We start from the raw sequence: 27195 nt of genomic DNA on the forward strand, positions 1-27195 counted from the left end.
ACAGGCTGAGAACCAGTTGTCATGTTCCCCTGGAGATCCCGTACCTCCTGAGGGATTACAGGTAGGCTGTCGTGCCTGCCCTTTATGTGGGGGTGGGTGATTTGAACTCCAGCCATTAGGTTTGTGTGACAAGTAATTTATCCACTGAATTATTTGCTCAATCGTGATCAATAGGCTGATCAGGGCACTAACAATATCCAATGGGAAGACTAAGCAATATAGGCCATGGGGGGGCAAAAAAATTGGGTTTGATTAGTGTTATGAATTTTTGTATTAAAAGATACCATCAAGAAATCAAAAACAGATATCCTATACGACAAGGGAAAATATATTCAAAACTTTTATCAGCTGTGTCTACAATAGTTGAAGACTTCCAGAAAAATAAGTCAACTTTAAGAAATGAGGAGATGCTATGAATAAACATTTGTCCAGAGAAGGCACACAAAAACCAAAACATGCCCAGGGAAAGACACCTGATCCAGTCCGTTACCAGGGAAACGCAGATCAAAGCCACAGCGAGTTACCATGAGATCCTATAGCACATCTACGTGTTCGGCCACATCAAACACTACCATTTAAAACTGTCAGTACAAATGTGGAAGGACGGAATGGAATCCTTACGTACTGTTGGGCGTATCTAGCCTGCAGGAGAGCAGTTCAATGCATCTTCAAACACATGACCTGTAAACTCCATGTCTAGGCCTGCTGCCAAAGAAATGAAACTCACGGCCACATTAAACAAGGAATCTATGACCTCGCACAACCGCGTTACTCATAATATCCCCCAGTGTGGACATGGCCCCCGAAGTCCATCACGTGACGCATGACTGAGGAACAAGGTATGAATAGAGTGCAGTGTAGCTTAGCTAAGGAGAAATGAAGACCAAAGCCTTGAAAGGCGGCGGAGTGCAGGACACTGGGGATGATGTGGCCCCGCTCAGACGAACAGGAGCCCGTGGAATCAGACACATCAGTGATTGATTGGACGCGGGGGGGGGGGGGCGCTGGGAGGAAGTGGGCGGGGCAGTGGGTGGGCACCTGGGTTCTCTGTGGAGTGACGTGAGAACGTTACCAAATGGTGGCGTTGCAGACCTCTGGGGTGTATTGTGCATGTGTCGGGCTGTAGACCTGGAGCTCAGCCGTCAAGGGCTGGCCTAGTGTGTGCGAGGGCTTTTGTTCAAGTCCCATCACCCTCCACGGTGTGGAACTGTATGTTCCATAGGCAAACTATAGTATGTGAAGTTGACATTTTTTTTTAATGAGTTGGAGAGATGGATCGGCATTTAACAGCTCCGGCTGCTCTTCCAGAGGATCCAGGTTTATTTCCCAGCACCCGTATGGTGGCTCACACTGCTTTAACTCCAGGGACAGGGCATTTGATGCCGGAATGCTGGTCTTGACCACTGAGGACAAATGTCATCTGCAGGAGTGCAATGCTTGAGACGCCTCCCTACTGTTTCCTGGAGCCAGGGGACAAAGGGCAGTAAACAAGGCGACAGAGAATACCTGAAGGCAAAGCACTCATTTACATAAAATAGGAGACGCTAAAAAAAAAAAATTAAAATGCATTCAAGTTAGTAATCGGACTTCAGCCCCAATGACAACTCTGCCCCCCCCATGTGGACCTGACGGGATAAATGCAATAATATACTTTTGATCAAAAAATGTTTTCTATGGGTCTTTGTGAGAAAGTGAACATGGTTTGGGTGTGTCAACTTTTTTTTTTTTTTAACTCCACCCCACTCACTGCCCGTGGTGAACAGAGTTTTGAAAAGGAAGGCCTTGTCTGGTCTTTCAACCGAGAAAGACTCCTCGTGGGCGGGGAGGTGATTAGTTTTCTGGAAGAGAAAGCTCTGAGAGACACAGGACTGGGCAACAATGAACAGCTGGGAAACGCCGACAGAAAGTAGGTCTCGCCCGCAGGGCCCTCCGAGGGCTTTGCATTTGGCACAGGCCCAAACCTGTACCGCCAACAGGAACGGAGTGCGGTAACCTAGTGCTAAGGTCTTCGCCTGCAGCTTATTTCTGATAACTGAAAGCGTTGCTCCCGCTGCTGTCTGTGAAGTTTCCTCTACAGAAGGCCGGGGCCAGCCCCGCCTCCGATCATTTGCTCAAGGTTCTTTCCCCTCCCGGTTCCCAGAGCCAGGAGATGACGTCCATAGCTAAGCGTCCCCCCCCCCCCGCCCCCCGGCCTTACTGCACGGGTGCAGAAAGCTGTTCCGGGTCTGTAAGGTATAAAAGATAAAACTGTATTTGGCCGCTTTGATCCGATTGTCCCTGTCACAATACAGCTGGACGTGCAAACACTTGTCAGAGACCTGCGGTGAAAACAGGGTTCTTTCTCCCTGAGTGTCCCTTTGTACCACCCCTCCCCCACTGTCGTAAGTCTCTGAATCCCTGAGATTAGGCTTCTCACACTTGTCGCCCACTGTGCGGGTCTCCCTATATTAGCAGGGCTGAAATGTGTGATCTCAGTGAGATCTGTTGGGCGTGAGGAGTAACATATGAGCTGCGGGGATCTTCAACCCGAGGGCAGTGTGGAGCTGATCTCTAGGAGCCCTTTTTAATCTTTCCAGCAGGACCACGCTAGAATTCAGAGCCGCCCCCGCTTTGACTCAGTCCTGTTTGAGCTGTGCAGCAGCTGTCACGGCACAATCCGAGGCACGCGAAGACTCCTCCAAACTGTCTCCCCAGACTGGAGATCAAGAGGGGAAACTAAGTCAGCTGCTTAGGGGCAGCCATGTGCCAAGCCGCTCATCTACCACCTCAAGAAAGTTCCCAAAGGAACTTTGGACTATGCCCCACATACACTTACACACACACTCACACTTATACACACTCACATATACATATGCACACATACTCACACACATACAAACACACACAAACACACTTATACACACTCACATATACATATGCACACATACTCACACACATACAAACACACACAAACACACTTATACACACTCACATATACATATGCACACATACTCACACACATACACATACAAACACACATACAAGTTTTCACACACATACACACAAATACACTCACACACAAACACTCTTATACACACTCACATGTACATACACACATACTCACACACACTCACACACACACAGAGCCGATCTTTGGCTGAAGTCCAAAGAGGTTTGAAGTCGTATCATGGGATAATGATGGATTAAAAGAGTATTTTGTTCTCTGTCTTAGAACAGCCACAGAATTCTAAGGGAAGGATTCTATCAAGAAATTCAGATGCTACATGTGCTAAATTGTCTTTAAAGGGGCTCCTGAAAAAGTTTTCACCACAGTGAGGATGGGACATTAAAGAGAGAGGGGGTGGGAGGGAGAAGGAGAGGGAGAGGGAAACTTATTTGTAGACTGATTGTGCAGTTTGGGAGAAGATGAATGTTCCTGTCCTTTAATCTTGGATCATTTTAATACTTGCCAGCATTGAGGTGTAGTTTTTAAAACTCAGATGGTAATGTGTACCTATTCTCTAAAAGAAGATGTATGCAAGAGATGGTAGAAACCTTAAAAAAATAATTTATCCCAGGCAAGAGGATGTGTAGTATGAAGTTGGGAGTATGCGCTTTTATAACATTAACGAAATCTTAGCTGAGTTGCCTGTCTGCTCTGCCGCAGCACGGGTGTGATGTGGAGACCCCACTCCTTCCCATCTGAGAGGCCGTGGCTAATAGGACGCTTTGGCTGCTTCTCTGTTGCTGGGTTAAAAATACTACAAGCAAAGCAGCTTAAGGAAGAGCGAGTTTATTTTGGCTTATCATTCCGGAGGGATGAGTCCATGGTATCAGAGTGTAACCACAGCCACGGGCAGAGGGCTTGCGGCAGGGGCATGAGGCAGAGAGGGCACGCGGGATGGTGTGAGGCTCTAAGCTCTCAGTGACACACACGTCCTCCCACAGTCTGCACCTCCTACACCCCTAAACAGCACCACCAACTGGAGATTAAGCATCAAATGCCTGAGACCGGGGGATGTCTCATTCGAGATACATAGATGCCCGTGGAGTGGAGCCACAGAGGGAGAAATGCTTCTAATCAAGCTAAGCCCTGAACACGGGGCCTTTATGTTCTTTATAAGAGCCGTTCTGATTCTGGACTGTTCCTAAAGCTGAGAGTGAAGTGAATCGCTGTAGAAAACGGTAGCTATCATAAGACCCGACAGGTAGTCTTTGTGTGTGTGTCCTGCTGGAGGGACAGAAACAGGCACAGCAGTCTGGGGCAAGCATGTCACCGCTCGTACCAGGTGCTGTAAAAGACATCCTTCCTTTTTTCCTTTGTTTTAAAGATTAAAAAAAAAATGTATGTGAGTACACTGTAGCTGTCTTCAGACACACCAGAAGAGGGCATCAGATCCCATTACAGATGGTTGTGAACCACCATCTGGTTGCTGGGATTTGAACTCAGGACCTCTGGAAGAGCAGTCAGTGCTCTAACCACTGAGCCATCTCTCCAGCCCCCAAGCCTATCATTCTTAATACCCACAACAGTGATCGTGCATTGAAGGTCTCTGCGTTTGGGACATTCATAGTGACGAGTGTTGGCCTCCTTTTCTCCCTCTTTCCTTCAGTTCAAGGTTTTCTGGGATGCTAAGCATGCTTTCGGATCAGACACATTGTATCTGTTTACCACACAGGCAGCGCTTGTGTTTAGCTCAAAGTGTGGTCAAGAGACAAAGTTCATCTAAATACTTAATGATTAAGTAACTACCATTCTCCACCAAAGGGTCAGCGAGATTGTAACCTGAGTAAAGTCTTCTCGGTTTGTTTGTGGATAATAGTACCCGACAGCTGAGGAAAACAAGGAAGAAGGACAATCAGCTTCCTTAGGGGAAAAAATGAGTATCCCAAAGATTTCCACAGAAAGATGGCAGAGCATTGCTAGAACTCTTTTACCAGAAGGAGAATCTTCTGCTGCGTGTCTGCGTGCGCGATGCTGAACACTTTAGTGAGCTCTTTATATCCAGACTACATTAATATGATATAATATAAATGTACAACCAAGTATGTGAGTGTTATAATGTAAGAACACACAGTAGCTAAGTAGCAGATTTATTTATTAAAGAACACATACAAGTTTATGTTGGGCCACATATAGGCTGTTTAAACTCAATCTTTATTAAAATATGCTGTTTTAATCCTAGTATGTTTGTGCAAATGTATCCAATTTATTAATATTAGGTATGTCACAGTGATATTCACAACAGTGAAAGTGGTGGTGGTGGTGATGGGCCAGTGAAATGGTGTAAGGACCTGAGTTTGATCCCTGGGACCCATATCGTGGAAGGAAAGAAGCAACATCCACAAGTTGTCCTTAGACCTCCACATATACACTGTGATGCACATGTGCCCGCACGCACAGGCACACACGCGCACGCATACACACACAAACAAATGCAATAAAATTATCTTCAGAAACGGTGGCAGTAATGACAGCCCAGTGTTTATTGAATGCATATGGTGGGTCAGACTCCGTTCTAACTCCTTCCAATGTCTTAACTCATTTGCTTCTTACAATTCTCCGATGATGGACCGCACCACTTCTGTGCCCAGAAGGAGACGATCCTAGTCCCGGAAGTGGTCAGAAACTTACCAAGGACACGTCTTGTGGGTGGCGGGGCGGGGTTTGTCTTCTCTGCGCCTGTCAGGAACCATCAAATGACGGATCTTCCTTCCACCAATCAGACCCTTAGACCTTCGGATCCCGGGCTACGAGCAGGCAGCATTTCCATTCTGCCCCGCCCACTTTGTCCTTCCTCTCCTGCGATAATGCCACAGGCATTCTTCGGCATATATTGGTGCATCCCACACACATGCTATGATACCCTGAGTTCTAAGTATCATGGCCCCTGAGGGTTAGACAAGAGGTGGTGTAGGCAGAGGATAAGCCTGGGGCACTGTGGGATAGGGTGTTGTCTCTTTGGGGTCTAGGGTCTCAGGAAGCGGAAGGATGGTACCCGAAAAGAACATGGAATTAGGTTCAGACAGAACAGATAGCAGTAACTTAAGCCCGGATGTTGTATCTCCTTCACAAGTGAGTGTCACCAGCAGAGACCAAGATGGTAGTGTGGTGGTGCTGTGGAAACTGGGCCACCAGCCCCAAGACCACCCAGAACCGTATCTACTTAGAAGTCCATTCTTACATGAAATATGGCCACCTGTGTCTGCATAATGAGTGACCAGGCTGCTCAGTGAAGCTCAAAGCCCGCGTTCAATCCGTTTGTAACACTGTTCCTCTGGGACTTTCCTCTTGCTCCTTAGCGTTCCTTATGGGTTCATCTCTTTGTCATACCCCATTAGCACCCATTCTCTTCAGATGGCTTCCTCTTTTTCTTACCGAGTGCTTCCCACCCCTCAGATTCAAGGGTAGCTTACAAATCTCTCAGCATGGCTCTTTTGAGCACTTACAGCCCTCCTCCAGCCCCCCAATGTCCCAGTGTGAGGTCTCACCCGCTTGTGCAGGCCCCTCACACCCCTGTCTGTGATAGAGATTTCGAAGCCGCTGTCTAGACGCTGTCCCCCTATTCAGACCCCCATCGTACCTGAGCGTCACACTCTAGCTTTCCTGCTCGGCTTATTTTATTTACTGTGCTATGGGTGTGGTGATTTCCTGCAGCTCACCTGGGCCCTAAAATCACCCTTCTGAGCACGTCAGACTCAAGATATCGACATCTATGCTGAATCGCACACTCTACACTTCAGCAATGCTCTCCTTGGGCTGGTAGACCTGGGTTCTATAAGAAAGCAGGCTGAGCAAGCCAGGGGAAGTAAGCCAGTAAGTGACATCCCTCCATGGCCTCTGCATCAGCTCCTGCTTCCTGACCTGCTTGAGTTCCAGTCCTGACTTCCTCTGGTGATGAACAGCAGTGTGGAAGTGTAAGCTGAATAAACCTCTTCCTCCCCAACTTGCTTCTTAGTCATGATGTTTTGTGCAGGAATAGAAACCCTGACTAGGACACTCATTGATGGGACATGTTCCCTGTACCCATTATGTGATGGAGAGAAAGGGAAATGCCGGTCCTTAATTAGGGCACTAATCTTGTTCGTGTGGAGTCCACTTTGCTGACGCCAACACATCAGGAGTTAGGATGCTAACAAGTGAATTCAGGGAGACACGAGCATCCGGCATGGGCAGTGACCATGGCCCTCTTTAGGGATTGGAGCTTGCTCAGTACTGCAGGACCCCTCCGTCCCAAGCTGCTCATGGCCAAGCCTTATTGCCTTTTATGGTAACGGCACTTCCTTTAGACTCAGGCTACCGCGTGCGTCCTAGAACATTACAGCTTGGTTCTCCTGGTTCTTGAACCTGACCCAGGTGACATAGGCATATTTTGTCGCACTCCTTTCCCCGTGATGTCTTCCTTTGTATTACTCGGCATTACTCTATAGTAAGTACCTTGTGTTAGGAATATTCCTCATACACACTGTGCCTGTGATGGGATATTTGGCTTATTTTCAGTTGGGGAAAATTACCAGGATGATTAGTGTACACCATGGGTTTCTTACTTGGTCCTACTGTTTCAACTCCTCCACTGCCGAGAGTTTTGGCATCTGAAATGGTATGTGGTGGAACGCCACCGTGGTTTTAACACGTGCTTCTCGCTCAGTAATGAAGGGACACTTTTCACGTGCATAGGACTTTTGGATGTTCTCTTCGGCGAAGAGCCAATTTAAACTGTGTTCACCTTTTTCATGAATTGTCCGTCCTCATGTTACTGCGCCGTACAAGTATTTGTTATGTCTGAATCCTTTGTCACACACTCGGTGTTTATGAATTGGGGTAATTCCGACTCTTTGCCTTGGTACCGGTGAGCAGAGACAGAACAATTGGAGGAGACAGTAACAGTCGACAGTCCAGGCTAGTACGAATGAATCCTTTATTCCTCCTCTTCCCAGGTGTCATCATTGTCCCCAGCGCTGGTGTGGGCATCGTCCTGGGAGGTTACATCATAAAAAAGCTGAAGCTCGGTACAAGAGAGTCGGCGAAGCTGGCGATGATTTGCAGCGCCGTGTCTCTGCTGTGCTTCTCCACGCTGTTTATTGTCGGATGCGAAAGCATTAACCTGGGAGGCATAAACATCCCTTACACAACGGGGTAAGTGCATTTCGGGAGCACCCTTTGGGAGCACCCTTCGGGAGCACCCTTTGGGAGCACTCTTCGGGAGCACCCTTTGGGAGCACCCTTCGGGAGCACTGTGCACCATCCACCCTGCACCAGTGGGAGGGCAGTGCCAAGGTCTGTGTGGTCTCACACCTGGGCCGGACTGTCTCTCCCTCCTCCCATCCTCTGTACGTGATCTGTATCTGTATCTGAAGCTCCTTTTCTATTATAGGAGATAAGGAGGAGGCGCTTATTGTATTAATTAAAGTGTAATTGAAAAGGAACTAACTAAACAAAATAGCTTCCGACGTGTTGAATGCTACAGAGAAATGAGGAGGAGTAATGTAGTCTGGGATTCACCTTCATAGCTTCATGGAATGGCCTCTCTGAGCCTCCACACAGAGACACCCTGTGACACACGCCTGTCCACGGCAGCTTCCCTTAGCCTCGGAGGGAGAGTCTACAACCCTTTCTTATATCCTTGACTCTAAAGCCAGAACCATGTCCTGCTGCTTGCTGGGACCGAAATCCGGCATCATTGTTCAATTACATTTGTGACAGTTTTCTGTTATTGATGGTTTTCTTTACCACTCAAAAACTTTAATTTCTTTTCACAAGCTGGGAGCAGAGCTGGGTGGGGACCTGCTCTGAGGACACCGTTCCTTTGTTCCCTTTAGCATCAAGCTTTTCGTTAAACTCTTTATCTCCTTGAGCATTGGAAATTTGGTCTTCCACATTCCATTTCCTGATGTTCTTTTTTTTTCTCTCCTTAAACTGTACATTTTGCAATTTTCCTTGCTCAGCTTGTTCCTTCTCGTTATAGATCTAAGAATGACCATTAGTAACCACAGGACAGAATCAATACTAGGCTGTCTTGAAATCTCTGCCAATGTCATTGATCCAAAAACTCTTCAATTTAGCCTAAGACAGATTTCTTTGGGGGCGGGGATGGGGATCAAGGGCAAAAAGCAGCCACAATATTTTCCAAAATATCACAAGAATGGTAATAGGCCATTGTAGCTCCTTGTATCATGAATGCTAATTATGCCCCCCCCCAAAAGAACCCTGCTTATATGAGAGTATCTGCACACGTAGCTTTTGGGAACCTGTCCCCAGTTGGTTCTGATTGGTAAATAAAGAAGCCAACAGCCAATAGCTAGGGAGGACAGACAGGTGGGATTTTAGGATTTTCCGATTTGGGGATGGGGTGTGGGGGAGGAAGAAGGAGGAGATCCTCTATGCCAGGTGTGTGGAGGGAAGGAGGGACACCATGTCTGAGAAAGGTACAGGACAGAGAGGTATAGTCACCATGTGAAGGAGCGGGGACGTGGGGTCCAGAGGGCTGTCCAACTGGGTCCGGGGCAGCCAAGATGGAACATAGAATTAGTAATAACTCGGGATTAACTTCATGGATTAATAGCTTAGGCGGTGGCCCACCTCTTATGCTGTTTAAATAGTAAAATATAAAGGCTGTGTGTGTGTGTGTGTGTGTGTGTGTGTGTGTATGTGTGTGTGTGTGTGTGTGTGTTTCATTTAGGAACCGAAGGCATTGAGGCAGGTAGCAAACCCACCACTGGGACTTATTAATTATTTAATTCTACAGGCCACTTTACTAAGATTCATCTCCTCTTGAGCTGGGCCAGTATAATCTACATTGTTTTCAGGACTACTGTCTTTCATGATCCTATTAGGATGGCCCGAAAATCCTGCTTAAAATGTTCAGCTGCTTTTTTTTTTTTTTTTTTTTTTTTGGTCCAAATTCATAAAGCTTCTATATTCCTACAACAAACCTGGTAAAACAAGTCACAATTCCCCACACCATATATGTGTGGTTTTCTTCTATTGCTGTGAAGAGACATTATGGCCAGCCAGCTATCGTAAGAGAAAACACCTAACTGGGTGTTGCAGTAAATATTAAACGAATGCCCACAGCATGTGGTCCCCCACTACTTGGAGCTCCAGACCGTCTCTGAGAACTCAGGCACGGTTCACTCCACCGCCCCTGCTGCTTCTGTCCCGGGTGGATACGACCGCCCTGGCGTGTGCGGGATACGACCGCCCTGGCGTGTTGTTTTCACTCACGGCCCCTTGGCATGTTGTTGTCAAGTCTTAGACACACACATCCCAACCCTGTGGTGGGCTTTATGCGCTCTGCCACTACACCCTTTGAACTCTCAAGTAGTCACATCAACGAACACACCAAGCTACTCCGATCCAATAGGTATATTATAATTTGCTAACCTTTATAAGTCAAATGATCTTGTACAACCCCACCCCTTCTGACACACTTCTAACAACCTTATTTATGAAGAGATGCACCGAGAGAAACATAAGCATCTGCCTCCATCTTTGTTCCTCCCGGAATCCCCCATTTCTCCTCCTCCTCCGTTTTCCTAGCCTTTTCCCCGCCCACCTCTCCATGGTCCAGTCATGTGTCACCTCAACATCAACCTGTGGTTGGGGAGTGCTTACAGGTTCGAAGTTTTAGTTTCGTACCGTCATGGTGACAGACGGAGAGCCCCATGTTGATCCATAAATAGGTAGAGATGCTGATCTTGATATGGGGTTAAGCCTTGACGCACACCCCGAGGGACCAATTCCTCCAACAAGGCCACAGCTCTTAATCATTCTAATCCTTTCAAATAGTATCTCTTTCTGGTAACTACGGCTCCCAAAGGACTTGTTTTAAATTCTTCATAGTTTTCAAATTGTGAGCATTACTTTTTCTAGTTGACTCTAGATTGCCCCCCCCACCATCCTGGTATTTTAGAGAATAAGGTCTCCTTGGATCTCTTACAATTAGGACTCTTTTTCTCCACTTCTGTGCCTTACATCTTTTTTGTTGTAGGTGTTGTTGTTTTTTAAGTTTATTTATTTTATAAAATATTATTATAGCTCACAAAATTTGTTACATTTTGTTATGAATACACAATTTTTTTCCTTTTCCTTTTCCTTTTTTTCTAAGAAAGACTGAGGCTTCCATATTTTGGCCTTCCTTCTTTTTGAGCTTCATAAGGCCTGTGAGTTGTTTCGTGGGTATTCAGAGTTTTCTGGGGCTTGTGTCCACTTATCAGTGAGTGCATACCATGTGTGATCTTTTGTGACTGGGTTACCTCACTCAGGATGACAGTCTCTAGTTTCATCCATTTGCCTTGTGCATTACATCTTATCACTTGGTTTTAAAGCGTCCTTTCCCCCTATTTACTGACAATAATCTTTCTGGACTGAGAGTACACAAGCAAGCCCCTCTCAGGGTATGCCTGCTTCCTGTGCCGTCCTCAATACAAGAGTGCAAGGGTCAACATCTAGAGACGTTTATTCTCTTAAGTTTCTCACGGTTTTCCTCACAGCTTTCTGATGGTTTTCTGGGCTCTGAATTGGAGCCTGTACTAAGAATGCAGATGAAAGTAGGGGACCATTCATGGCTTATCTCCCTCCATGGGACCCACTGTGTTCTCCACCGGTCGTTTTTCCTCGCTCTTCTCATGACAGTCTTCGATAATAATCTCATGGCTGTCAGCCTGCAGCTGTCAAGAAGTTTGCTGCCATTTTTAAAAATTTCTTCAATAGTACATGACTTTATTCCCTTTACCTCTAGTCCATATTTATTTCAAATCTCGTTTTAGAAGATCTGGAAGCCAGAATCTGTATCTTGCCTGCTTTGGAACTACAAATCCCGTCTCAAGTCTTCTAGAGCCCTTGCTTAGTACCACTGTGTCCTGCCAACTCCAGATCAATTGCTTCTTGGTCCCCTAGCATTGCCAGAGGAAATTATGTAATTGTGCCGATTGACTCCATAACAAATTTATGAGTTCCAACCTTAGCGGGTCCTCATCTTTGCGGAACAGAACAATCCATCTTCTCAGCCACAGTCAGCACGGTCAGCTTTCTTCCCCAAACTCATAACAATGGTTCCCTTTGCTGCTTTGTAACCCCTTTCTTCAGGTCTCTAAATCTTACCTTAGTTTTCTTTCTCTTGGTAGGCAGCTAGCTCCATGTTAGTGAGAAAGTGAGGTTTCTACCCTGCTTTCCACCCAAGCCGTCTTGTCTAAAACAGTGTTATTCTCAAAGGCAAGTGTTAACTTTATTGTTTTCTAACTGTGTGACCCTCCCACACCCTGATATATACTGACATACACACACCCCAACACACACACCCCAACACACACACACCCCAACACACATACACACTCCAACACACACAAACATCCCAACACACACACATACACACCCCGACACATACATATACACACATGCTCACACACACACACACACACACACACAACCTGCTCTTGCAGCATGTTGGCTATCTTCTGTGAACAAATGATGAAAAGTCTCAGCTGAGGAGTTAAAATGTCACAGAGGGGAGAGAGTGAGTACCACCTCCTTCCTCCCTAACCCAGCCTCCAGCTTACAGCATCTGCTATCATTAAATAAATGCCACAATAGTGTCTTTATTATGAAGATTATTTAAGACTGTTTAAGTTTCCTTACCTGGAGGTGGACTTCACGTGCGTGCAAAATACCTCCATTCATTCCAGGATACAAGGAAGATGCAAAATACCTCCATTCATTCCAGGATACAATGAAGATGCCAGGCCTCTGCCTGTGCACGAGGACCTTACTCAGTGTTGCAGAACCTCATTACGTCTCTGTGTAAATACGAATCCTAAAGCTGAGGGGTGTGGTACACACCTTACAAACCTGCACTCAGGAGGCAGAAGGTCTGAGTTTGAGATCAGCCTGGTCTACAGAGTGAGTTCTAGGGCAACCAGCGTGACACAGAGAAATCTGTCTTGAAAAGCCAAAACCCAACCAAACAAAAATGCATCTTAGGCACACCTCGCCTGACTCTGAACCCTTGAGAAGGACTATCCTATCTGGGAGTGCTGGGCACTGCAGCGGAGACCCGGGTGTCCTGGCACTTTGCAAACTGATTTCGGTGACATCTGTGGATTAGCCAGAGAAACCATCAGTTTCCATGGATAACATCTCTGGCTTTCGATGCTCCAAGAGCGGGATAGAGCGGGCAGTTTTGAGCAGCAGGGCCTGTCTGGTGTGCCACCTTCAGAGTAGCTAAAGTGACATCCTTGTTGCCTTCGCTGGGTTTTCTTCCTCGGTGTACAGGCTGCTCAAGAGTGTGGCTGCCCACCTTAGTGACTTTAGTTTTCTACCTGTTATTAACTTATGCTTCTTCCTTTCTCAAAGATGGGGTTTCTCTGTGTAGCCCTGGCTGGTCTGGAACTGGCTCTGTAGACCAGGCTGACCCTAAACCCACTGAGATCTGCTCTGCTCTGACTACCCAGTGCTAGGTTTAAGGAGGTGTGCCACTGGACCCAGCCCACATCTAATGCTTTATCCTATAAAGTCACACAGAAATAAGTAAGGGAGAGGAGGCTAACATTTTAAATAATCTGCTGAGGGTATAGCCCAGTGGCATACGTATGTCTGAAGGCCAGCACCCCGCAGGTTTGAGCAGTCAGATCTGCTAAAGTGCCCCGACCACAATAAACTAAAAACAAAATGTAAAGGGAACTTCAGACTTGAGAAGCTGATGTGTTTTCAGCATGAAGATTCCGGGAACTATAGCTGATAACCTGGTCCATTTCCACGGCAAGCAATTCCACCCCTGACACCCGACTTTTCCATGCGGTTCAATGAATTACTGTGTTCGCATCCCCCCCCCGGGGGGAGGGGCTTCTACTCATCCTAACCATCTGTAAGCAAGTTGGCATCTATTACGGCCTAAGAGTCATGGCTTAAGTAAGATGTTAGTAAACCTATTGTAATGAGACCGACCACCTCCCTGCTCTCTCTGCCTCAAATGCCTCTAAACACTGGTTTAAATCTGATAGCCAGCTGTGCTTCCAACCCTCTCCTGACTTTAATAGCTCCAGCATGAAAGAGAACATCTCTTTGTCTATCTTCACCTTCGCTGTTAAACCTGCTGTGCCATTTCCTGTGACTTCAGTGTCTGGATGCAGCTGTTTCCAGAGATGACTCCTTGAGCTACCAGATGTCTGGGAAAGGACAGGTTTCCTTCTGTCTGTGGCCGCAACAATTGGAAGGGCCTAGTAGTGGTCTTCAGAGCTTGAGGTCGCCTACGATGGCACAAGTGCCCGTGGGAGTGAAATGTATAGAGTCTGTCTTCCTACATACCCACATGGGGGCGCAGAGCTTTGCTTTCAACTTGTTATACAATGACATACTTTGCTGTCCTGTGTCACTTTAAGTAACCGTCGTTCCTTGGGCATTGGTCAGTAAACATTAGCCAGTGTGGTCATTTATATTTATTCTGTTATTGAGTCTTTAGGGCTGGTTTTTCTAAAGACAGTCCTGGCAATGCTAGACAGCTCACTGTGTTGCCCACAGTTTCTTGGTCTTTACTTTTAGCGACATTGCTAGCCAATCTCAGAGCCTTCTTCTAGCCCGTGCTAGCGGTTTGAAGCATCAGTTGTAAAATATTTGGCAGTAAGGTCCTGAGCATCACTTGAAATTATGTCACATCGGGCACAGGGACAGTGTACCTCTGCCTCCAGTACTTGGGAGCTGGAGAAAGGAAGTCAGGTGTTATCCTCAGCTCCATAGTGAGTTGGAGACCAGAGCTACGTGAGATACAATCTCAAAAAAAAACAACCAAATGAGATTCGCCTACCTTGATTCATGAGTTAACAGGGGGTGGGGGGCGCGGGGGGGCAGCTCATTTAGAAGGCTGCCTTGCTTGGAATCTTTGTTAGTTTCAAAAGATGGCAGTGGGCGTCTTTTCCAGTAAATGCAATGTCCCTCTGTGTGCCTTCCCTCCTGTCACAGCTTTGCTCCTGACAAAGGAGGAACTTCTTAGTGCTTTGAGATGCGCCCTTGCACTGCTGTGAGAATTCAGTGTGACACATGTGTGGCCGGACCATGCTGAACATGCCCCATTCTATCTTATTCTCGAAGTGAAGCGGGGTGAGGCCTTGCTTGGGGGTAACAATCTTGGTTCTGGTGGGTTATGACAATCACAGAAGACATCCTTTAAAATTATTCCTTTTTATCATTTCGTGTTTTCCTTCTCTTTTTACCGTACAGGTCCTTTGGTATATCCTGGCTTCCAGTTTAATGTTTTTATGGAATACCTAAATGTGGGAATGAGTGGGTCCCTGCACCCTCCATCCATTTCTTGGGCTTTTCCCCTTCCGCTTGTGTAATTTGAACTATTTAGATGTGCTGACTTTGTTTTATTATTTTATTTTAAATTGTTCCTTAGAAGTCTAATTGTTTTCTGATGAAAGACGGATCCTGACAGGAGGCGATATGGGGAGAAACTGAGAGGAATAGAGGAAGGGGAACCATAATCAGGATATTATGTGAGAAAAAATTTAAGAAAACAAAACAGATTCTTTTCAAGTCATCTCACTGCAGAGGTGACCCGTGATGGCTGCCTTCTATTCCATTCCATGGTGACTTTTCCTCTCAGTGACCTTTTCCCGAACACCTACCTCCTTCCCTGATACTTCTACTTGCTGCCTTCATTTAATCACTTTTTTCCATTTTAAAAGTATTGCTGCTGCTATCATAGTTGTTGTTATTGGAGAAAGGGTTTCCATTTGTAATCCTGGCAGTCCAGAAATTATTATGTAGACCAGGTTTGCCTTGAGCTCACCACCCAAGTCTTCTGAGTGTTAGGGTTTAAAATATTTATTTTCACTTATGAGTGAGTGTGTGTGTGTGTGTATGTACACGTAACATGGGTGAGGTTCCTGCAGAGGACAGTGGACATCTTCCTTGGGAGGAATTTGAGGCAGTTGCTAGCAGCCTGATGTAGGTGCTGCGAACTAAGCTTGGGTTCTCCACAAGTGCCCTTCGGGGCCACCTCTCCGGTCCCTAAATTCACTTTTCATGGAGTTTTTGCTGTTGTAATATTTATATAAAATAGAGACCAAGATAACCCTGGGAGGGACGCTCTTGTCTGTGTGATTAAAGCTTACCTTGACGTTGGGTTCAGGTCATGCCTCTTGAGTGGACAGTCTCATAAGTGGCAGACACCTGTAACCGTGGCTGTCACGCATGAAGGCAGAGTAGACTGTCAGAAGGAAAGTGCCAATCACTTCTAAATAGCAGCACCAGCTGTTGGCCTGGAATGAAAATCTGTCATCGTTAGTGACTGAGCAACAGACTAATAAAAGCTCTCCTCACTTGTCATGGCTTGCAGCTGAGTTCTCAGAGTGTTAGTGAGGTGAATCTACACCGTACTGCACACTTCCACATGTCCGTACTCAACAGGGCACCGGGCTCTGAAACCCCCACTTTATCATCTTCAGAACGTACTTATTGGTTGGGCATCTCATCATCAAGCACTGCTGACACCTGGGCTAGGTACCTGTCCCTTTCTGTGGGAGGCGGAGCTTTTCTGAGCACTGTGCTGTGATTAGAGGTATGCTTGTATAACCCCTAGCAGATATCCATGACACCCCTCCATTAGGACAACCAAAGCCATCTTCCACCACTGCCAAAAGTCCCCTAGGCTGGAGAACAAAATTGTCCCTGTTGAGAACCACTCATACAGTTATTTTTGGCATGTAGTTAAACGTTAAAATTCTTGATACTAAGAGTTTATAACCATGGTGATTGTGTCTTGAGTTAGATTTATTCTGTGGAGTGACAGACAGGAGGAGTAGATTTATTTTGGTTTTATTACAGAGCTTTCTTGGTATGAACTGTAGCACATCTTTGGATTTAATTCTCTATCCAGTTCGAGAAGTTCTAGAATTAGCAGCCTGTGTGCTGTTTGTAGAGGAATATGTAGATTGCTGTCTGTAAGCAGGTGAGGGTGGGTAAAAGACAATGCTAGAGCCTGTGATTGGACAGTAGAAAAGGAGGGTGGGCTGAGAGTTTTTGAGTGGTAGGAGAGAGCACAGAAAGACGGAAGATGGAGGAAGAGAAGGATGACCCAGATCCATGTGGCTTTCAATAGCCACAGGTAGCTATGAATATCTTATAAGAGATGGATAACTACAGGACAATTTGTCTTATCTAGGTGGGCAGTTTATATCAATATCAATTGGCCCTGAGTTTATTATGTGGACTTTTTGTGGGGTGAGAGTTTACTGATATACATCTGATTGATAAATTGCGAGCCTGTAGAGTTTTGATTTTCCCAGGTTACTAGGAATTGTGACTATAGCCATATTGGGCGGATGCTGGGAATATGAGCATAGTCTACAGCAGGAGAGCCTCGAGGTGGGCGGTCTCTGCCTGGGGCTAGCCATGGAGCCAGCGAGACCGATGAAGCCATGGGATGGTGCTCCGTATTGATATTTACGGCAACGGGAATGCATGTGATTGGGGCGGGCTATGCTGGGTTACACTAACACAGACACTGAAGCTAAGTCCTGACACAACAGATATTCCCCAATATTTGTTGGACGGATGGACGGACAGACAGTGGATTATGGGGCAGATCTCAAAGCATCTGCTCTGCTGATCTATTCGGCTTTAGGAACAGTATTTTATCAGCTCTACACAGTGACTGCATATTGAATGGCAACAAAGTGACATAGGAGACATTGTCCTGGTTTGGATCCTTCAGAGATGACCCCAACCTTCTGTGGCCTCTGGACCCTGCCTGCCCCTCCTCTGCCGCCGTTTTACACCCTCTCCCCGTCTTGTGACTTCACGTTATCTCTCCCCTTCTGTCTATGGTTCTAATGGATTTCCCTTGGGTGGAGTTTCTTGAACTCACGTGTTAGGTCACGTCTTTGTATCTGCCACTGTCATTGCACCATGAAACAAGGCCAGCCATGCTTGACTGCTACTTGCATTTGGGCATTTCTAGAGATTTCTGCTCAATCTTTTGTCAGTTATTTCGGTCAAGCTAGGGACAGGATTCCTGACCAGTCACCTTTGCAAATCACTTCCCCACAGTGTTCTAAGGTTACTCTGCTCCTTTCATAACTTTTCTAGAACAATTCAAGTTCTGGTGAACAGAAGCTATACTGGTAACCGATGCTGATGGGTGGATTTCATGTCTCTGTGCTCACAATCATTTTAAAGATTCGGTAATGAAATGTACTTGCTCTATTTCACAGTCCAAAAATGCAACGTTTGAGGTAAAAGATATGGTGATCAATCTGATTGGCTCATCATGTGGTGTATATTGAAATAGCACACATACTCCACAAATGTATATAAGCATCGTGTATAAATAATGAACTAAGATGGGGTGTGTCTCAGTGCTGGGACTCATGCTTTCTGTACATCAATTGCTGGGTTTAATCCCCAGTGGGCCCCAAATTAAATCAAAGGAAATAAATCACGATCTAGACCTGTTGAGTCACAGAGCCAAGTGTTTTACTAGCAAGAAATTCTCTTAGGGTTCAAGTCACGGAACTCAGACACGAGGTCGTTCTGTTGATGAAGGCGGACACTGGGTTTGAGGCGGCACAGACAACTTGATTTTTAAATCAATTTTATCTATTCCAATGAAAACAGAAACATTTTTTTCCTCATGCTTTGTTGTAAATTTGTAGCAATAACAACAAAAGATAGCTATTTTATGGTATCATACATTGGATTCATTGGAATGTTGTTTCTAAAATAGACAATTCGATTGCTCTCAAGACTGGTTCCTTATAACTCCAACCTCAGCTTTGCTTAAGTTTTTCATTCTCCCTCCCTCTTTCTCCCCCACCCCCACACCCTGCAGACCTTCTCTGACCACGCCTCATAGGAATCTGACAGGAAGCTGTAATGTTAATTGTGGCTGTAAAATACATGAATATGAGCCAGTCTGCGGATCAGATGGGATCACGTACTTCAACCCGTGTCTGGCTGGCTGCGTCAACAGTGGTAATCTTACCACCGGGGTGAGTAGACACCGTAAGTTCTACTGTGAGTCCGGCATCATGAGGCAGGTGATGGGACCCCAGGGAACCATGATGACTTCAATGTCCCTTGTTCATAAGGCTCCAAAATAGCCACGCAGGCACCTCTGAAAGACACCTCCTGAGAGGCTAATTGTGCAGGGCTATCACTCTTGTCAAGTGTGCTGGTTGGGTCTGGGTGTGGAGTCCTGGGCCTCATTAGCTGGTCCTACTTTACATTCATGCCAAGTCAGGGAAACCTGATAAGGCTGGACTCCGGGCTTCCCATTTGTTCCTCTGCCTGGGTCTTTGTAATGGATCTGAAGGTCAAGGTGCCACAGTTGGCACTGAAAAAGGAGACTAAGTGGAGGCAATGGGGGCTGGTCCGGAACGATGGCCGTGAAGATGGGCGGCGGCCATTTTTCATAAGCCTGTCAGTTAACTTTCTGCCCCACCCCTTAACTTCCAGAGTAAAGATATTTCTGTCAGCTGAAGAATAGTCTATTTTGAGAATCCTCTTCCCTGTGAATTATAAATAGACTTTAATACTGTGGGAGAAGGTTTTTATACTCTATTCTTTACTGAGCCCAACTTGGCTGTTAGCACGAGATCAGACAGGCGGTGATTGCCCTAATTTAAAGGTTAAAATGCATTTGCTTCTTCTGTGCAAATCTAGAGATGACACCATTGACCTATAGTTTAGGGGTGCCACCCCCAGAGGGTGTCACGGAAATTACTATGGCTGGTTCCCAATGACACAGCTGACAAGCTCAGAAGTCTGAACCTATGGAGGTCAAGGGATCGTTTCTTGGCAGTGATCCCCCTGTTGCATGGCATTGAATGAGATCTTGAGGGCGCATTGTTATATTACTGAGGACTGGATATCTTTACTGGCCATGTCCAGCCTGCTCTTACCACTGTTTTAAGCAGTCACTGTGAGAACCAGTTCAGCCAATTTCCATTTAGTTAAAGGTAATACAATAGGCGAAGGATTAATTGTTCCGTTTGATATTTCTTATCTCGTTTTGGTAACAGCCAGAAGAGTTCCGTTTTGATCATGCGTCTGTGTTCAGTAGACACACGGGTAGCCACTGGAGAAGGCTTAGTGTCCCTTAGCCCCCCTTCAGTGTCCTCTCACAGTGTGTCCTACATCAGTAGGGCCCAGACACGTGTCGGAGGAAATGAGCCAGCCACGTTGAGCACAGCAGGGCTTTCAGACAGCTGGGGTCTGTCAGAGTCCAGGAGACTGAGGTGATAACAACTCTGCCCTTCCACGTGGAGTCACCAGCCTGTGGACGGGATTGAAAACATGGTAAACTGGAGTAGCTGATGGGAAGTTCCTCATCACTGGTACTGAGGCCGGCATCCCTGGGCCGTTTGGCTCTGCACAGCGGAAGCCAGCATGTTTGTGTTAGGAGTTTAACAGATGCTTATTTTAGGACTCACTGTGTGCTCAAACGTGCGCTAGGCACTCTGGTGAGCACAAATAAAAATCACGCCAGCTTCTGTCTTAAAGGCTTCGCTAACTGGAGAGTGTACAAGTTCAACAACAACCAAAGCTACATGTATTTGTGACTCCAAAGGAACATGGTGGCATGTCACAGAACATTTTAGGGAAGTTTAGGGCTAAACAGTCTGACTAGCAGCTTTTGATATTTTCATGGCAAACGTTGACCCTTTGGTGCTGTTAAGAAAGTGATCTCTGTGAAATATTTCACGTTCTTCAAAATCCTATTTATATTAGTATGTTATTAGGCATTCTTCCTTTGCCAATACTCCAGGGCCGGGCTTTCTCTTTATTCGCTACTCAGGTCCGGAATTACACAGAGTGCACCTGTGTCCAGAGTCGACAAGTGATCACCCCGCCCACCGTGGGACAGCGTAGCCAGCTCCGAGTGGTCATCGTGAAGACCTATCTCAACGAGAACGGCTACGCTGTGTCAGGGAAGTGCAAACGCACGTGCAACACCCTCATCCCCTTCCTGGTCTTCCTTTTCATAGTCACCTTCATCACAGCCTGTGCCCAACCATCCGCCATTATAGTGACACTGAGGTGAGATGAGCAGCCATCCTGGAGAGAGCGTATTGTGGGGGTCGGGTGGGGAAAAGTGGGGACAGAAGTGAAGCCAAGCAGGGGACAGCCGGGTGGCACGAAGGAGGGCACCCATAAATGTTCTCGGCTTGAGGGAGAGAGAGCTTTTCCATCAGAGAGAAAAAGATGGCCGAAACATTGTCTATTCTATATTTCTTTTGATCAGCTGGGCGATTTTCTTATTATTTATCAAGCTTTCCTTCCAGTGTGTTTAGTGTCTGAAGCCTTTGTGCTCTGAGGTCAGACATCATGAGTTGAAAGCCAGATTTATGGGACTGGAGAGATGGCTCGCGGTTAAGAGCATGGGATGCTCTTCCAGAGGACCTGGGTTTGATTCCCAGCACCTACACACATAACCTTCTGCAACTCCAGTTACACATGTCCCTGTCAAAGGCACCAGACATGCAACACACACACATACATACATGTGGGCACAAACCTAAATTTAGATAATCTTAAAGAAAGAAAAGAAGGAAGGAAGGAAGGAAGGAAGGAAGGAAAGAAGGAAGAAGGAAGGAAGAAGGAAGGAAGGAAAGAAGGAAGAAGGAAGGAAGGAAGGAAAAAGGAAGGAAGGAAGGAAAGAAGGAAGAAGGAAGGAAGGAAGGAAGAAGGAAGGAAGGAAGAAGGAAGAAGGAAGGAAGGAAGGAAGAAGGAAGGAAGAGAGGAAGGAAGAAGGAAGGAATGAAGGAAGGAAGAAGGAAGGAAATAAGGAAGAAGGAAGGAAAGAAGGAAGAAGGAAGGAAAGAAGGAAGAAGGAATGAAGAAGGAAGAAGGAAGGAAGGAAGGAAGGAAGGAAGAAGGAAGGAATGAAGGAAGGAAGAAGGAAGGAAGGAAGAAGGAAGAAGGAAGGAAGGAAGGAAGGAGGAAGGAAGAAGGAAGGAATGAAGGAAGGAAGAAGGAAGGAATGAAGGAAGGAAGAAGGAAGGAAGAAGGAAGGAAGGAAGAAGGAAGAAGGAAGGAAGGAAGGAAGGAAGGAGGAAGGAAGAAGGAAGGAAGGAAGGAAGGAAGGAAGGAAGGAAGGAAGGAAGCCATCTCTATGTTAACCTCAAGAACCCAGACCCTCAAGCAAGGCAGGGACACTTTGGCAAAGTGACTGGATTATGAATATTGCAGAGGGTATTATCTCTGGCCTCATGGATAGTTAATACTGCACCTTTGGGATCAGTGAGGAATTATGCTGGGCTTGTATTTCAAAATGCCGAGCTCATTAATTTTACTATCATATAAAGTCCTGGAGCTGAATCGAGGACAGGCCAGGCTTGGAAACCTGAGCTTTCAGCCGGTCAGGTTGTGCGTTCACTGCTGAATCTCGTGTCTTCGTAGGGTTTTTGTTTTGGTTTTGTTCCCCCAACCCCCAGGAGAAGACTTTTGTTCTGTTCCATTCAGACCAATGTGTTATTACTCGCATTAAAGGCTGTGCGTACACGACCAGGGAGGAAAGGACACTGACGGGCAGCCTGAGGAACACACTGTGGCTTAGAGGATGTGGTGCAGCAAGAGCCTGAGGAAGGAAGTCCACCCGCGCTCCTCTCCCCAGTTCTTCCAACCCCACAGTACTGTGCAATGGGCTAGAAACGTGTGTGCCGACAGTGTCAGCCTGTATCACACACACTGTATCACACACACACTGTATCACACACACTGTATCACACACACTGTATCACACACACTGTATTACATACTGTATCATACACACACTGTATCACACACACACTGTTTCACACACACTGTATCACACATACTGTATCATACACACACATTGTATCACACACAGTGAATCACACACTGCATCACACACACTGTATCACACACACACTGTATCACTCACACTGTATCACACACACACTGTATCACTCACACTGTATCACACACACACTGTATCACTCACACTGTATCACACACACACTGGCCTCTTCCTCATTGTACACTGACATAGGCATCCCCTGAGTAAAAGAGAGCAGGGAATGTGGGGCTCACTGGTTTACTCACCGACAGCAGATCTTGATGGTGTAGCAGGTAATATGAGGACGGCAGTACGGGCCCAGGCTCGGAAAATTTCCCGTCCCATGACGAGATCTTGTATGCAAGATATAAAAAGCATAGACACACCCTCTGAAGGCCACCTCACTGTACAGATGTTCAGACATGTTCGAGCATGGAAACTTATGAGTTGACTTTTAACACCAAATCTCCAAAGAGGGGTCGTTCAGTCTCTGCTAATTGCAAAATCGATAGGTTCCAATCTTTCCATCACAGGACGATTGCTTAGAACATCAGTTTTTTGAGGGAGAACATGGCTTGGTGAAGCTTACTCTTTCTCTGGTGTGTGTGTGTGTGTGTGTGTGTGTGTGTGTGTGTGTGTGTGTGATTTCTGTAGTTTCTGCTTTTACTTTGACTTAATTAGGATTTCTATTGTGATGAGACACCATGACCATAAAGGAGTTGAAAGGAAAGGATTTGTTTGGCTTACACTTCTACATCATAGTTTCTCACTGGAGGAAGTCAGCCAGAAACTCAAATGGGGCAGAAACCTGGAGGCCGGAGCTGATGCAGACACCTCTAGGGGATGCTGCTCACCGGCTTGCTGCCGATGGCTTGCTCAGCCTGCTTTCTTACAGAACCCAGGATCACTAGCCGGTGATGGCTCCACCCATCAATCACTAACTAAGAAAGCACTCGACAGCCAAATTTTATGGAAGCATTTTCATTATTGAGGTTCCCTCCTTCCAGATAATTCCAGCTTGTGTCAAGTGGACATAAAGCTAGCCAGTGTACTTTCCTCCCAGTCTTGGAAGAATTAGGAGAGTGGTTTTTGTTGGACACACCTTCAATTCTGGAACATTCTGACAGACAGAGAAAAAGAGATTGCAATGGTTAGGATACATTTTTACATTTTTTTCCTTAGTAGAGGGATTTGGGGGGCATTTAGAGGAGCTCCCTCTTCAGCCAAGAGCCTTATGCCTCCCCCATTACTCACACAGACACTGTTAGTCAGTCTCCGATGGACACATCTCCAGCCTGTGATTTACGAAGGAAATCTTAGCTGGGGACTGTTAGTAAATTCTAGTGGATTAAATATTCTGCGAAAGTACCCAATTAGCTTAAGCTCTGCCTAAGGCAGGCTTGGTTTGACAGGCATTTTCTTGGGACCATTGTTCTAAACCATTTTCTCCTTCTTCCCCATAGGTCAGTGGAAGATGAGGAAAGGCCCTTCGCGTTGGGAATGCAGTTTGTTTTGTTGCGAACACTTGGTATGTCCCTGAATTTCCAAGTGTGCCCCTAATTCCTCTTTACAGCAGGCAAGCGCTATGGTACTGTAAAAACAGAACTCGAGTCACTTGGTAATGGTTGTCATAGAATCTGACACGTTCAGAGAACACTTCTCTATTTTTTTTTTTTATTTCAAATAGAAGTTGACAGGTTCCTTGGACAAAATGAAAGATAGTTCCCCTTTGACTCTGAATACAAAGGTGTACAAAATTCCCCCAGAGGTTTAAATTGTAAAAAATCGAAATCAAGAGCTTTGCAATGAGTTTCTTACCTTGGCTTTTAGGTCTCTTGATGCCTAGGAATGTGAGAGAAACCGGGTGCGTTTTACTTAGGGTACTTTCAGGTTCTTACTGTTTTAGGGTCATTTTATTGGCTTGATCTTTTAGAGTTTTCTGAGGCAAAGATCTTAAAAAGCAAAAAAAGGAGAGGTCACAAAAGTTCACAGGGGCTTTGTGCACCACCAACAACACCAACAACAAAAAAGCTCTGGGTTTTGGTGGAAACACAGCAAAGGGTAACCCCTAGGAAACTCAAAACTTCTTCAAGCTTTGGGACCTAGTGAGAACTGCTCGCCTGCCCCGCCCTCGCCCCGCCCCGCACTCGCCCCGCCCCGCACTCGTCCCGCCCCAACCCCGCCCCATCCACGCCTTGCCCCGCCTCACTCCGCCCCATCCACGCCCCGCTCCCGCCCCCTTGTAAACCCACTCACCTCTGTGCACTGAGCATTTATGGACTGTTATAAAAGTTCTTAAGATACAAAGCATAAAAAGGCTCTGTATCAAGGAGTTTTGGGGTGACATGGCCGAGGCTTTGAGTGCTCATTGGTAGATAAAGTAGAGGTACGTGTAAGACACAATGGCGGCAGGGCGGTGTCCAGGAGATCCAGGGGTTGGAAGGAACAGCTCTTAGGCCAGCGAATGAGTTAGATATGGAGGCATGTTTGTCTGTCACACTGTGTGCGATGGAATTTTATGGAGTAAGCTTGCTTTCCTGTGGAAGTGGAAGAGATGTCTGTTACACACAGCCCAGACAAGAGGCCTCCAACTTCTAGGATTTTCAGAAGCTTCAAAGATGAATTGTAGGCCCTGGTTATCTATCCACACCAGGTACCTTTGCAGAGTTAAAATCTGAAGTGTGTCTTGTCAGCTGCAGTGTGGGCTCAGAGTGGAAGGCACAGCCCTTGAGGCGTCATTTAGTGGCCCTGCTGGGGACCTCAGCTTTGGAGAGGTGAGTCTCTTCACTGAGATACAGGAGAGAATCTCAGCATGTGTCGGTAAGAAGTTCAGAGGAGTTTACTAAGAAGACACTTGATTAGACTTGGGCTTGCTGCCGGGTGGCCCTTAGGACACAGACAGTGCAGACCGACGTGTGGTCCTGGACTTCTCGGGACAGAGTTGCAGTCTGGTGTCTTACAGCAGCGTATGTCCAATCGCAGTGGTCTCTGAACTTGGTTTAAAGGGCTTCTAAGAGACATTAACTTTTTTTTCCAGTAAATGAGATCAGATAGTGGTTCTGAAGTTCACTGGATGGGGTGATAGACCGATAATCAAAACTATAGATCACAGGGTTGGAGAACCTCACTAGAGGAGTTCAGATGTGTTTTGCTTATAAACAAGGCCATAATCTTGTCTGTGATGGTGTCGGTAACAAACGATGACAAGGGTACAGGTGAGAGAGGGGACGGTCCTTTCCATGTAGGCCTTTTGCATGCTTTAACATTCTTTTCTGAAACACCTCTTTAGAAAGGAATACTGTCTTTATGTTCAAAATCATTGTAGTGGATTTTGTTAATTATATTGAGATTCTGTGTGTGTGTGTGTGTGTGTGTGTGTGTGTGTGTGTGTGTGTGTGTAGCTCCTGCTTGTGTGGGACTTTTGTTGAGGCCAGAGGTTGACATTTGGGCATCTTCAATTGTTTCTCTACCTCATTATTTCTGTAGATATTTATTGTTGCTGGATCTCCCTACATACTTCTGACTGGTCTGAGACTCACTATGTAATGTAGTCCAGGCTGACTTTGAGCTCACAGGGTCTTGCCTCCACTTTTAGAGTCCTGATTAAACATGCGCACCTCTACCTTATTTTTTGAGACAAGGTCTCCCTGACCCTGGGCTAGTCTGAATATTTTGGCCAGATTGGCTGGTCTGGAGCTACAGACGTGCAGCCGTGACCAGCTATTTCTGTGTCGGTTCTAGAAATCTGCATTCTGATCCTCACAGACACAGAGCAAGCACTTTACCCACAAAGCCACCTCCCCAGCCATTTGTTGTGAAATTTTTGACTTTCAGCTTCAAGAGACTTAGACCAGACTCTTTCTGTTCCTGGTCCCTTCACGTTCCCTGTCTGTCCTTCTCCAACCTGACTTAAGGGTGTATCTTAGTCAGGGTTTCTATTCCTGCACAAACATCATGACCAAGAAGCAAGTTTGGGAGCAAAGGGTTTATTCAGCTCACACTTCCACATTGCTGTTCATCACCAAAGGAAGTCAGGACTGGAACTCAAGCAGGTCAGGAAGCAGGAGCTGATGCAGAGGCCATGGAGGGATGTTACTTACTGGATTGTTTCCCCTGGCTTGCTCAGCCTGCTTTCTTATAGAACCCAGGTCTACCAGCCCAGGGATGGCACCACCCACAATGGGCGGGGCCAGGGATGGCACCACCCACAATGGGCGGGGCCCTCCCCCCTTGATCACTAGTTGAGAAAATGCCTTATGGCTGGATCTCATGGAGACATTTTCTCAACTGAGGTTCCTTTCTCTGATAACTCCAGCTTGTGTCGAGTTGACACAAAACCAGCCAGTACTGGGTGTAAAGATCCAGTGTCAAGTTTGAAAGGACTTTGTATCAATAGGCGGTTTGGGCAATAGGCGGT

The 27195-nt window shown here is 46.3% G+C and overlaps 1 protein-coding gene across 3 annotated transcripts in view; it reads left to right on the top strand.

The window, feature by feature from the left end:
- SLCO5A1 (solute carrier organic anion transporter family member 5A1) overlaps window positions 1–27195 on the top strand; it is a 110428-nt gene that overhangs the window by 77349 nt on the left and 5884 nt on the right. For all 3 annotated transcript variants that reach the window (XM_080938638.1, XM_080938640.1, XM_080938639.1), the window contains 4 exons: window positions 7918–8116; window positions 18807–18966; window positions 20775–21016; window positions 24242–24306. In XM_080938638.1, the coding sequence (XP_080794764.1) occupies window positions 7918–8116; window positions 18807–18966; window positions 20775–21016; window positions 24242–24306 (666 nt within the window). The remainder of the gene's footprint in view (window positions 1–7917; window positions 8117–18806; window positions 18967–20774; window positions 21017–24241; window positions 24307–27195) is intronic.

This window comes from Micromys minutus (genome assembly GCF_963924665.1).
Source record: "Micromys minutus genome assembly, chromosome: 26".
Lineage (NCBI taxonomy): Eukaryota > Metazoa > Chordata > Mammalia > Rodentia > Muridae > Micromys > Micromys minutus.